This window comes from Echinops telfairi, unplaced genomic scaffold (genome assembly GCF_000313985.2).
Source record: "Echinops telfairi isolate 266 unplaced genomic scaffold, ASM31398v2 ScPeMD7_70;HRSCAF=299, whole genome shotgun sequence".
NCBI classification, from domain to species: Eukaryota; Metazoa; Chordata; class Mammalia; order Afrosoricida; family Tenrecidae; genus Echinops; species Echinops telfairi.
Window position 1 is genome coordinate 60,124,770 of NW_022103968.1, and position 14,108 is coordinate 60,138,877.

The 14,108-nt window shown below is 38.7% G+C and overlaps 1 protein-coding gene across 1 annotated transcript in view; it reads left to right on the forward strand.

Moving 5' to 3' along the window:
• The first annotated feature begins 351 nt into the window (after positions 1–351).
• Positions 352–14,108, forward strand: part of TET1 (tet methylcytosine dioxygenase 1) — a 118,589-nt gene continuing 104,832 nt past the window's right edge. The window contains exon 1 of the mRNA XM_045291477.1: positions 352–2,280. Coding sequence (XP_045147412.1) covers positions 352–2,280 — 1,929 coding nt within the window. The remainder of the gene's footprint in view (positions 2,281–14,108) is intronic.

Consider the following 14,108-nt stretch of genomic DNA (forward strand, 5'->3'; position numbering starts at 1 on the left):
GACTTTTCCTTGAGAGTTGCATTGACACCTATCGGCCTCATTTAAGAAGTAGCGCCGAGTCTGAGAGGTCATGTGACTTGCCGAAGTAATTTGATATCAGTTTTTCTTCTTTATAACACTGGTCAGTTATCTACTTTCAATGAATAGCTTCTGGTAATTTTTTTTTTTCCCAATGGGACAGTAGACAGGAAAAAGACTCACTTTCAATGTTTTTTGTTTGTTACTTCAGGCTAAACCTTGATGTGACTGAGCTCAGCTGTGGGACATCCAGATTCTCCGCGGAAGCAAGACCACCCAAAGGACCAATGACTCTGTATCCCGTGGCCTTTCAGTTTTTCATTCTCTGTAACTATGTCTCCATCCCACAATGCAAGGGCTTCTCGACCAGTCAGGAGGGAGGATCTCAACAAACAGAAACTCAAACAACCGAAGACGACTTCCAAGGCAACCAACAAAAAGGTGACCTCCCTCCAGTCTGTCAGCCCTGGGAAAGGAAAACCATTAATTCAAGAGAGAAATGTTAAGAAAAAAACAGAGCCCAAACCTCCCATGCCAGTCAGAGGCCTTCTGACAAGGGCTGGAGCTGCACGAATGAATCTGGAAAGGAATGAGGTTCTTCATCGGAACCCAGAATCCTTAACTAGCACTGGGTTTACTATGGCTCTCAGAAGAACCTCCCTGAGTAGGCGTCTCTCCCAGCCTCCAGTGGTTGTAACCAAACCTAAGAAAGTTCTGCCGTCTAAGAATTTAGAAAAGCAAGAGTGTGAGTATGAGGTGGTCACTGATGTGGGAGTACGACACTCTGAAAATCAATCAGACTCAATGCAAGATCCCCCAATCCCCCCTGACATTGATAATCTAATTGATGTACAAAAGTCATCTTTAATTAAAAGTGAGAGCCAAAAGACAACCCAGTCTTTGTCCCAAAGGGTTGAAGAAGCCAAAACCAACATTACCACCCACAGTGGCTTGGCAGTAGAGATCCATTCTAGGCCATTGGAAGGGGGGACACATGAAGAAGAGCTATTCTCGGGAGAGACATTAAATGATATCAATGATTACACTAGAAAGTTTACACAAGACGCTGAATGGGCTCCTTTGCCCCCAAGCACAATCTCCAAGGTTACCTCTGAAAGAAACACCAGGGATCAGTTAGAAGATTTGGGTTCACGAGTAGAATCTCTTAAGCTATCCGATTCTTACTTGGATCCCTTGAAAGATGAGCATGATTGCAATCCCACCTCCAGCTTTAATAATGTTATATCGGAAATAGACTTTCAAAACTGCTTGTCTGTTGGTGGGTCTGTGTATCCTACCTCTTTATTAAAACTCCTGGCAGGCTCAGAACAAGAACCCCTTGGTGCTAACATAAACCATCAGGAGGTCCTCAGAGCCACCCTAGAGCAACAGGAAGTTTCTGGTGCTGCTCCAAATCAACAACAAATTCCTGACTCCAGCTCTGTCCTAGGTGAGGCCTTCAGTGCTACCCCACACCAGTGGGAAGTTCCTGGTACTAACCCAGTTCATGGAGAGGTCCTAGGGGAGACCTCACACTTTCCAGAGGTTCCTGGTGCCATTCCAGTCCAAGAGGAGGTCTTTAGTGCCATCCTAGACCAACAAGAAGCCCTTGGTATGAGTGGTGGTGCTGTCCCAGATCTGCCTGTCTTCTTTGCTGCTCCTCCAGACTCAACTGTTACCTGTCATGTTCTCTCAGAGTGGCCTGAACCCCAGAGCGCTGTCTCATGTGGGCCGGAGGCCCAGGGTGCTATGCAGATTTTGCCTTTGGACTGCTCAGGTCACACGCCTCAGTCATCGACATACTCTGAGAAAAGCTTGATACCTCCAGCAATGGCTCTTAGCAATAAAGAAAACGAAAAGCAGGTTCATAACAATGTTCTGCCAATTTACCTTCCCAGGTTTGCAATAGCCCCTGAAAGAGGACTGTACCCGGCTCCGCTGAGTGCTCAACTCGCCCAGTCCGGCCCTAGCATAACCGTAGGCGGGAGTTCCCAGGTCCACATGACCGGCACCCTTGGTGTTGTTAATCTCCCACTGGTGTCTGTGTCACTTCCTAGTACTTCGTCTTCACCCTCCGCAACTTTGCTACCTACTTTGGGAAAGAAGAAACGAAAGAGATGTGGAGTCTGTGGACCCTGCCAGCAGAAGGCGAACTGTGGTGACTGTACTTACTGTAAGAACAGAAAGAATAGCCATCAGATCTGTAAGAAGAGAAAATGTGAAGAGCTGAAAAGGAAACCCTCCCTCAGTGCTCCTCCGGAGGTAAGCTAATAGCCAACAGGCTGGGAGAAGAGATGCGGTTTAGTAATCGTTCAGTAGACTTTGCTGCAGTCTTACATCTGGTTTGCCTTGGTGTAAAGTATTGTTGTACATTATAAGAATTTATGAACTTATTGGAAATGTATCTTCTGCAGTGATGCAGCAGCATATTTTTAGAATTTGTCCTAGAAAACTAGAATGTATTGTTTTCACATTAAAAGATTTGATGGAGTCATAGGGAAATTATATGAAATGTGATTTTACAAAGATTTGCTCTGTGTTGCATTTTGACCGTGTGTGTAATTTTGGAAGTTATAGATGGTGAAAATTAAGAGTGAAACAAATCACTAGCTCTCTCATAGCCTGAGAAACTGAATGAAACTTCTTTCCTTTTGAGGGGATAAAATGATGCACCAGGAAGGTTGAAACTGCCCTGGAGACATGCTTTTGCCATACATGTTGGCAGGCATGTTTCTGCCTACTTTACATATCTCACATGCTTATTGGAATGAAATACACAGTGAAAATGATTTATAAACACTTCAATGACATAAAAATTAGCTAAGCTTAAAGTACATAAGTATTGATCGGCCTAGAATTTATTTAAAGGATTCTAAGGAGCTCAGTTTAAACTCTTCAGATTTAAAAGATATTTACAAATACGGTGTTTTATGGATTCTAGATAAAAAATACACTTGGAATTGTATTTATCTTCTACTATGAATGCTGTTGCATTGCTCAAAAAGCAAAATAAACCCAGGCTTACTTGTGCTTACTTACTAATCTTTGGTGAACAGTTTAACATTTTTTACCATCTCAAAGATTTATGTGAAATAAGTCACTATAGATTAGTAAAAACAAGTGAGCCCACATTTATCTTGTTTATTGGATACTCCCTCCTCCCTGATTACTAGTACAAGTCTAGAAGAATAGCTAGACAAAAAATATTCTGAACTTTAATTCATTCACATATTTGTACTTAATTTTTAACTTAAATTACCTATTCTAAAACGCTTTGACTTCTTGAGGTTCCGTGAATTACTTAATATGGTTTTTCTAGCTTATAGTCAGGATCCTAACTCCTATCAGATGACTGGGTGAGACTATGCAAACAAAGTGTTTGGAACAAGAATGAGGAGAGTGATTGGCCTGCTTTGCCATTGTGCTGGATTTGAAATGAGTTAACCCTGAGTTGGGAAAGGGAGATCTCCCTTTTACTCAGGAAGAAGATCCAGAAGTGGAGAAGCTGTTCTGAGAAGCTCCTAGATCTACGAGACAGAAAGAGTAAGGTTACAGTGAAGGTGATAAGCAGTGGCAGAGAAAGGGAGACTGCAGTAGTGCAGTGGAAGACTGATAGTAGACTGCAGGAGTGAGAAAACTGAGCATCATTAGGCAGGAGACTTACTGGCAGAGTGAGCTGCCTCGGGGTGCTTATCAGCAGAACTTCAGTTTTATAACTTAGTTTTATAGCACATGGCCCAATGGCAGAGGCCAAGGGATTGAGAGGACCAGGGCCAGAAAGGCATGCCTGTGGGCACTGCTGGGAAGAAGTTATCCTGATAGAACTGTAACCTGAACCATTTCTGATACTGAATTGTGACCTGTTACAATCATGAGTATTGTCTGAGTTCTGGTGGCCATTACAATGCATTTTCCAACATAGTGGACCAGTAGAAAGGGCTGTGGGAGGACTGATGGTTGGTATCCACATGGGTAAACTGGTTTGGAGAGCAGAGGCTGCTCTGACCTCAGCCTCGTAAGAATCAGCCTTAGGCTGTGTTGATCTTGATCCTCTTCCCCGCTTGTGAAGATAAAGATCAGACACTGCTTTTACAATTGGTTGAGCATTTTGCAAATAAGAGACAAACATTTTACCAGTAATGTAATGGTGGGCATTTGTATTGTTTCTAAAATATTTCTTATTATAAACCTTAACTGCATTGCATAATTTTCCTTTACTCAAGTTATTTCACCCATGGAAGTAGATAAGAATGTGGCAGTTACTAAACAGCTTTTAAAACTAAGTTGCTGTTGATTTGACCCCAACTCATAGTGGGGTCAAAATGTGCCAGAGTAGAAATATGGCTCATGGGGCTTCCAGTGGCAAATCTTTAAGAAGCAGATTGGCAGGTCCTTTTAGTAGGGTGAACTCAAACCTCTAACTTTGTGGTTAGCAACAGTGTTAATGCATTTGTAAGGACTACCTATCTCTCATAAACAAATCTGTTCTCTTCCAGACTTGCTTTTGTGTGTGTTTGTGTGAAAATATTGACAGCAAAACACCAGTTCTATAATTTTGATGTGTTATAATTGAGTGAAAGTGTTTACTTTCTTCAATTCTCTTGCTATAGCTGTCTAGTTCAGTGGCTTACCATCTAAATGGTCACCCAATAAGAACATTCAGTAATTTTTCGTGCCTCTCTTGTCTCTCAGCCTTATAGATTCTTTTGTTTAATAACATCTGAGCTCTTGTATCTCTCTGTTATCTTGGATTCTTTACTTCTGTTTTCAGTTATAAATGAGGCCTTTATCTCTCATTGGGATAATGCCTATACTTCCTTTATTGACAACAAGTATGTATTGCACATTTGCTCTAGGTTATGTACTGGTGGGTGGTAGAGTGATGAGTCTGTCGGGCAGCAGAGAAGTCAATATGTTGAACAAATTTTCTTACCAAACTACAAGCTCTCTCATTTTCTTTTCTTTTACATTTTAACAGAATTATATTGATATAATTCACATAACACATAAATCAATAGTTCTACCAGATTAAAAAGAGTTGTGCACTAGTCAGCACAACCGGTTTTAGAACATTTTCTTCTTTCTTAGCCTCCTTGTTCTTAGCTAGGTGTCTTTTTGAAACCCTGATCTGGTCACACCATTCTCCTAACTCAGTACATTTTGCACTCTTTTGCCTTCCTGGTATAGATCCCCAAAACAAAAGAAATCAAAGCAAAATATTTAAGCAAGTAAATCAAAGTTCTCAGTGTCTTCCTAGTCCAGATGAAGCTTTGCTACATTCGCATGGAATACAAGACCTTACAGCTATCCACCCAACGGATCTCTTCCTTATGTGCCTTCAATCTCTTCTCGGTTTTATTATCCCCATGGTTTTAGCTGTGGCCGGCTGCAAACATTTCCTCAAGTTCCTGTCCCAGTATATGTGCTCATATTACACTCTTCTTTCTCTTATCTGGCTGTATTCTACCTGGTTTCACTCCTCACCGCTTCATCGTTATCTGTGTGTGCTTCAGATTCCAGACAAGGTGACTTGGTTTTTCTGGAGCCTGCTTGGGCTGGCACAGAGACAGGTGCTCTTTAAATATTAGTTAGTTAAATGAAAAGGGAATGTATTTATAAATCAAATAGTCAGATTTATAAGTTTAGATGTTGACATGTGTTCTGTTCATAGCTCTGGCAAGCATGTAGGGCCGATGTTGTCAAATTTCATCAGTGTGGGAACATCCAATATTTGCTGATGGATGAATGGATACCAGAGTGTTGGTAATAGTATTCTTTTTTTTTTTGGTTAAAGTATTCTAAATGCCACATATTTTAGATTAAAAAACAAAACATTTTCATTTTTACATAATTTCAGGCTTAATGCAAAGCTTACTAGTAGATCACAGAGTATTTCTGTACATCATTCATCCAGATTATCCGAGCGACAACATTTTATTATAATACTTTCATTTACTTCATTAATCTTTTTCCTTCTCTATTTCTTTTAACCTTACCTATTTTTTCCTGAACATGTAACAGAAAGTTTTACAGACATATTCCTTGCCCCTAAATATTAGAATGTAAAAAAGAGCTTCAAAAGTCAATGGAAAAATTGAATTAAAGCATAATGAAAACTCTCCATGAACTTTTTTTTTTTTCTCTCCATGAGCTTTTCTTTTGGAAAGATGTGCTTTATTTATTTATTTTTAAACCAGGAACAAGAAATCATGATGTTTGCTGTGTTTATAGGTTTAAAAAAAAGACTCCTACCAAAAACAGGACAAAGAGATACATTTACAAGATTGGGTGGGGGGAGAGGTAGGGAGTATCCCAATAATGTAAATTGTGTCTTAGAGGAAGAACTATTTAGGTTGCTTACAAGTTCAATTCTTCAAATATCAAACAGGCTGTTTATAAATGTTTACTGACACCCCAAGGTTTGGTGCAGGAAAGCAACAAGCAGACAGGCAGCGGACTGGAGGAGGCGAGTGAGGATGGCTGGGGAATCATGTGGGTGATGGCAGGACTCCAGAGCTCACACTGCCCCCAAGGAGTGGGGGGCCGAGTCTTGGGGACTCTAATCCAGGAGCCAGCAGTTTGTTGCATATGATATAGTACAGGTTTCTGTTTTGTGGAAAACTATCATGTGCTGCATGTTTTCATTTTCTCTTGAAGAGCTTACCGTAATGTTCTATCCAGCTTTTGGTTAAAATAAGCAGAAATGATTAATGAAGGTTTTCTTCATATGTATCTTGGTTTTCCTTTTGAACTTGGAGTGGCAGTTTGAAATGTGTTCAGCATAATTATCATGTTTTTGGATAGAGAAATCTGCTTTTTCCAGCTAGATTGCAAAACTGGTTGACGGTACTTCCCTTTCCATGAACTTTTTGAAGTCCCCTTTATATTCCCTGAAATAAGAATATTCTCTTATCAAAGTCAGGAAATGAAAGTCAAAGCATTATTGTCTACACCATAGACCTATTTCATATGTCCCCAATGATCCTGTCGAACATCCCTTTACTCTCTGTTGATCAGAAATAGCTAGTTAAAGATTTAAAGCAATTTTGTTGAGGTACAATTGATATATAATAAAGTATAATTATACAAGTTGAATTTGCCATACGCACACACCATGTCACCATTAAAACAATCAAAGTGCATCAGTTCCGGAAGTTTTTTTGTGCTCCTTTGCATCTGTATTCTCTCCCAGCACCTTCCTTCCCCTGCAACCACTGATTGATTGGCTTTCTGTTACCACAGTTAGTTAAGTTTGCATCTTATTTTTTTTTAAGTTTGCGTCTTATAATGTAGATCAGTTATTTTGTCCTATAATTTTAGATGCCAAATACAGATTTGGGTTATACATCTTTTTACGGAAGTCTCATATCAGGAGGCATCATATGCTACCAGTTTGTCCCATTAGTCATAATCAGAATTTTGGCCACTCTGCTAAGGTGGTATCTTTCAGGTTTCTCCTCTTAATGGTTAGTATGTTTAACCTACCAGTTAGCATGGAGTGGATTCTACTTCATGACAACCTCAGGTTACAGAGCAGGACTATGGGCCTTAGAGTTTTTAATGTTTGATTTCTTAGAAGTAGGTCAGCAGTCCCTGGGTGGACTCAAACCTCCGACCTTACAGTTAGCTATTTGGGAATAGGTTGTCTTTGTTGTATTGCATAGACATGCTTAGTGTAGGGTATGTCTTTAGGACTAGGAAGCAGAAGCTGAAGAAACAAAGGTCTTTCTTCATAACAGACACAGAAAGAAGCTTCCCCTGTAGCTGGATGGATCTCTAAATTCAAGCTTCTGGCCTCCTAAACTGTGAGAAAATAAATGCATGCTCTTAAACCCAATCACTTGTAGTCTGTCATGCCCAGCATCCGCGCCCCCCACCTCCCCCACCCCCCCGCACCAAATGTTTTAGGCGTAACCTACTCTTAACACCTCCCTAGTCTTGAGGTCAACCATGAAACCAAGGAAACTTGGTTCCTTTCCATGGAAAATGGTTTTTTGGAAAGCTAGGTGTGAATGATAAGGTGTGATCGTTGTACTAGAATGTCAGTGTTGTGACCAAACATTTTTTTTCTTTCCTGATATTAATGCCATTTAATTAAAAAAAATTTTTATTCCTCATTTTATTGGGAGCTCTTACAGATATCATCCCATTCCTTAGTTCCATCACACCAAGCAGTATTGTGCTACCACAATCAGTTTCTTTTTCTTTTTCTTGGAGTGAACCTTTTGGATCATATATTTAAATTTTGAGATTCTTACCAAGTAGCTGTGGTTAATCAAATTAAAATTCATCAGCTGCTGAAGATATGTTTTTCACAGGTTTTCCAGTATTAGATATTTTGTCTCATTTTATTTCATTTTACCGTATTTGTAGTGGTATTATATTTCCTTTTTTTTACACAAGTGTTATATATATATGTGTGTGTGTGTGTGTGTGTGTGTGTGTGTATATATTTTTTGTTGTTGTTTTTTTTCAAGTGTCATATTTTTAAAATTATTATTAATCGTTTTATTAGGGGCTCATACAACTCTTATCACAATCCATACATACATCAATTGTGTAAAGCACATTTGTACATTCATTGCCCTCATCATTCTCAAAACATTTGCTCTCCACTTAAGCCCCTGGCATCAGGTCCTCATTTTTTCCCCTCCCTCCCCACTCCCCCCTCCCTCACTAACCCTTGATAAATTATACATTATTATTTTGTCATAGTATTATATTTCCTCAAGAAACAATGAAATAGAGCAGATTTTTTCATGTTTATTGGCTATTTTGATAACTTCTTTGGTGGAGTATCTGTCTAATGCACATTTTAAGTGGGCTTCCCTCCCTTATTGATTCACGGGCCTTTCTTTCTGATGTTTTGTCAGGAGGCTAGCTGGCACTTCCAGTTCGGCTTTGTCAGTTCAAACCCCTCAAGATGAAGGAGAGGCCGAGCGGCTGCTCCTGTCTCAGCAACCCTAAGGAGCAAGCCGTTCCGTTGTTTTGTACTAGATGGTTGCTTTGAGTCAGAATTAACGCAAGCGTTTCGCTTGGTTTTATGTTTTATTGGAAACCCTTTGTTGACTATATTGCTGTAAACACATTTTCTTACTCTGTGATTTAGGTTTTCCCTCAATCATCTGTTTAAACAAAGAGAGACTTTTAATTTTAGCTTCACCTAGTTAACTTTTTTCCTTGGATAACATTTTGCCTATTTAATAATTTTTTTGTGAATTTTGCCTATTCTAAGGTTATAAAAATATATTCTGTGTTTTAACCTTTTACATTTAGAGCTACAAGCCATTTGGAATTGAGTTTTGTGAATGAGTTCAGATAGGAGCCAATGCTCATTCTTTTAAAATAATTACTTTTATTGAGCTAGTATTAACTTAAACAATTCAGTCGTTCATACATATCCAGAAGGGTTGTGTAACCATTGGTAAAATCAGCTTTGGAACCTTTTCCTCATTCTCGTATCTGTTGACGTTGACAGTGCTTTCTTTTTTGGTGTGACTGTCTACTTGACCCGGCACCGATACTGAGAGCACACCAACTTTACCATAAGTCAGGTGGTGGATCGGGAGTAGGTCTGCTTCTAGACTGCATCCCTTGCTTGGTCCCTCCTTGTGTCTAGAACATCATAATTACTATAGCTTTATATCAAGCCTTGTTGTAGTATAAGTTCTTCAGCGTTCTTCAATATCGATTTTAGGTACCTTTTGCTTCTTTACTCTTTCATAAAAATTTAATGTGCTTTACACAACTGATGTATGTATGGATTGTGATAAGAGTTGTATGAGCCCCAATAAAATGATTTTTTAAAAATTTCTGAATCAATTTATGAGTTTCCATCAAAAACCCATTCTTATTGTGATTATTTTGAATCTATAGATCAACTGTAGGAGAATGACATTTTTGCAATATTGAATATAGGATGCATATATAAAATTTACTGACTCTTCAATAATGCATTGTAGTTTTGAATATAGATTTATTTTATGTTTTTGATATTTTTTGGTGCTGGTATAAATGGTTGAATGGCATATGTTTTTGATACTTTAGAGTTTTGGCAAGCAAATACATTGCATGCATTTGTTTTTCACAGAATTATTTACTTATTAAGAGTTGAGGTTAAAAAAAAAAGAGTTGGTGAGGAAGGAAACATATTTACAGCTTTAAAATGATAACACTAGATTTTTTGTTAGTATTCACAGGAAGCAATTGCAGATTTAAAAAATCTGTTAGGTTTTATTTTCTTCTAAAAAACACTTACCGTGTTTTATGCAAATAATGCTCCGGGTATGTTTCTGCATACTGCGTAACTTCCATGTATTATGTTAACATATTCTATTACCTGTTAATAAATTACCAATATGTTTTACAGACTATTTTTTATGTTTCTTCTGTCCAGTAATAGACATAATGATGTCCTCACGTTGGTACCTGTTGACTCAGCTGTAGCCCTCACTAGCCTACCTTCCGGTATCCTAAGCAGCCCCTTTCCTGGCAGGATTTTTATCCTCTCTGCAAACTGATTTCTCCTCTGCAGGAATAAATGACTTTTTCTGCGTCAGAAACAGCCCTTGCTAGGGTGGCTGACGTCAGCCCAGTATGTGCTCGGATCTGGACAGGGCAGGCTCAAGAGGCCACGGGCAGATGAGGTTGTTGAGTGTTATGCCCATGCATGCAGCTGGCCAGCCTCCGTCCATATTTATGCAACCAGAGTTCCCTGGCAGCACAGCTGCTAGCGGGCAGCTCTGAGAGCCCCAGACACAAGATTCACACGACCCGTTTTCAGTCGAGGGACTCCCAGAGCCCGTGCTTGACAGGGACAGTGTGCATCCACCCCTTTCTGCGACATGGGACCAGCTCTGTGCGACCTGTCGAGCACTCTGTCTGCCCTGGGACACCAACTTGTATTCGGGGCGTGGCAGTCACCGGCATGCCAGACCCTCTGTCTGTCTCGGGCACTGTAGGACCTGGGCGCACATATGCTACCAGGAACTCCGCTGCTCGCACACCAGCTGGGAACCACCCCAGAGCAAACACACAATTTAATTGTGAATGAGTCCAAGACTTGCTTCTGGAAATATCCTAGGAATGTGCGCCGTATCCATGAGCAAGTTATCCATCGCTTTTACTAAATTCTGCATTTCGGAATTAAAAGTGTATATGTATGTATGTGCTCTTTATTGATGGTGTGCTCTTTGTGGGGCAGTGAGGAATATAGTAGTTCTCAAAGATATATATATATATATTCCATTTCTCAAATACAGTACCTAACCTATTTTGGCCACTGCTTTTCTTGGTGTTTTGAAGAAGTATATATATATATTCCATTTCTCAAATACAGTACCTAACCTATTTTGGCCACTGCTTTTCTTGGTGTTTTGAAGAAGTAAAAGCAACTTTTGATAAATTTTTTTTGGGTAGTTGTTGTAGATTACACTTTGTCTCCCATCATAAAATAGAATTATGTTTATAAAGGGAATAAATAATTCTACCAGAGATATCTTTTGGCCAAGATAAGAAACATGATTTGAATAAAAAAAGAAAGGAAATGATTTGTCTGTTGCCAAAGCTTAGTTCACTTCACTGTTCTCCATATTTATAAATACAGATAATTAAAACCACTAACTTTAACTCCTTGAGTTAGGAATTTGCTCTTGGCTAGGATAGTCATGCTTATTTGTAAGTTACCAACTTAGGCTTATGTACTTCCCTGCGTTTTGAGCCATCACAGAAGTAAAAGAAAATAAACTGGGGTGTTTTTTTTTTAAAGAGATTTAGAGAGCAATTTTTAGCATTGTGTAAATGTATAAAAGCAAAAGAAAACAATACATAGTATTAGGGGACTGTTTCTGAGTGTGGTATCTTGATTATATTACCTGTCTCTAGCCAGATGAGTTTGGTATACCATCACATATTAATTTAACATTAATTTAATGATGAAAGGAATAGTCTGAGTTAGTCTTTCCAATGTGAGATAATTTTTCTCGGATTTATTTCAGTTAATGTTCTTCCCACTGTGATCACAGTTATTTACTAGGTGCATGGTTAAAGAGCAGTATAGTAGATAACTGTAAAGTGGCCTATCCTTATTACCCTGTTATCTCTTAGGTTATGTAAGTTTTAACTAGAGAAATAGTAATGCTTCCATTGATTTATATTTGAGAGTAAAATACGAATTAGTATTACAGTGAACCCTCGCTTATCGCGGTTAATCGGTTCTAGACCCTACCGTGATAAATGAAATTCCGCGAAGTAGGATTCCTTATTTGTAAATCAAATATTTTCGTAGTTAGAGCATAGAGGACATGAAAAAACACCCTTTAGTCACCATTACACTCGTATTACCCAGTTTATTAAACGAAAAAGGGAAAATACAGTAAAACATTTTGGACGTTACAATTATCATTTATTATTTATTATATTATTTATGGCATCAAGCGTGTACAGTATGAGCCAATCAGTGGCAGTAATGACAGAGCATGTGCTGTTACGCAAAAACCGCGATAGAGTGAAGCCGCGGACGTCGAAGCGCGAAGTGGCGAGGGTTCACTGTACATGATAAAATGGAACTGTTCACTGTCTTATTGAAGGCTCCTTTTCTGTGATAACAGTCTAATTCCAGAGATGGCACCTAAGAATTGGCTGACAGACTCCGTTTATTTTATATTTTGGTGGGGGTAGGAAATGGGTCTCTTTTTGCCAAATCTGTTCTCAGTGTTTTGAAACAGATGGATCTCATTTTGGCATATGTTGTATATGCCATATGGAACACATTTTTTGCTACCAACTCCTTCAATTGAGGGCAGATGTTATATGTCTTTAAATATGCTTTTAAGGAATCTCTTCGTATCACTACTGAGACCTCAGTAGCATACTTCTCCACAGAATTGGCCATAGAAACAAAAGGCACTGGGATCTAGTATTCTTGCATTTGTAAACCCCCAGAAAGTCAACAAAAACATACTGCACTTAACTGACCCATGGTTGTTAATTTCAGGAATTTTTGTCTCTGTGGTCCAAATCTTACCTTGATATTTTGTACATATAATCTTTCCAAGAAGAAAATTGTGTGAAACTGGACCATACCTTCATGTAGTATTAGCATAATTCAATTGGAGTATTATAATTTAAGGTAGAAACTTTTTTAAAAATCATACAACTCATCACAATCCATACATACATCAATTGTATAAAGCACATTTGTACATTCATTGCCCTCATTCTCAAAACATTTGCTCTCCACCTAAGCCCCTGGCATCAGTTTCTCTAGGTAGAAACTTTTAATGTGGTACTTACTTGTTTTGCTACAGAACTTAATTCTGGATCGTTTTTTTGCCACATTTTTAGTTCTGAATAGTAGAATAGTATTATTCAAAAAGTGAGCGGTATCAAGGTAATAAAAGTCATTGTCATTTTAAAGTAGTCAGCTTCTGTGGCACTATGATGGATATGGCAGAAGTGTTACCAGGGAGGAAAAAGGGAAATAGTTTTGCATTCTTATTATACTAAAATGAGACACAACTAGCAAATGAATCAAACTAACCTAAGCAATTCAGGGCATTACCTTGACAATGAAGTGCAATGCTCAAATCATTAGTATCCAGAAAGTCTTCCCTAATTAACATCAGTTCTTCAAGTCTGCTCTGAAAGCAGCAAAGGCAAATCTTGTTCTTTTCTGACTTAATTATGCCCCATAAATACTGACTCATTGTCTTTAAAAGAAATCCTTGATGTTGTCTTGCAGAAAGTGCAGTGATTACAAATGAGATGCTTAAGGAACTTCTAAAGGCAAAGCCCAGGATTTAGGGATTACTAGCACATAGTAAGTGCTTGAGAAATGGTTGACTTGCTAAATGAATGAAATGTAAGATTCCATGTATATCACACAACAATGCCTTTTCTTTTAAGTGTTTTATAAGCCCTTTTCCCCTATATAGAGACAGTATAGCCTTTTAATAACTTATTCCTGCAAACAACATTTTGGGTGTTATTCCACATCTGTCATTTATCAAGTGCCAAAGATACTAGGATAATAGAATATATGAAGCAGAAACTGAAGTAGAAAGAGGTTTTCAGGAAGGTACAGAGTCCCT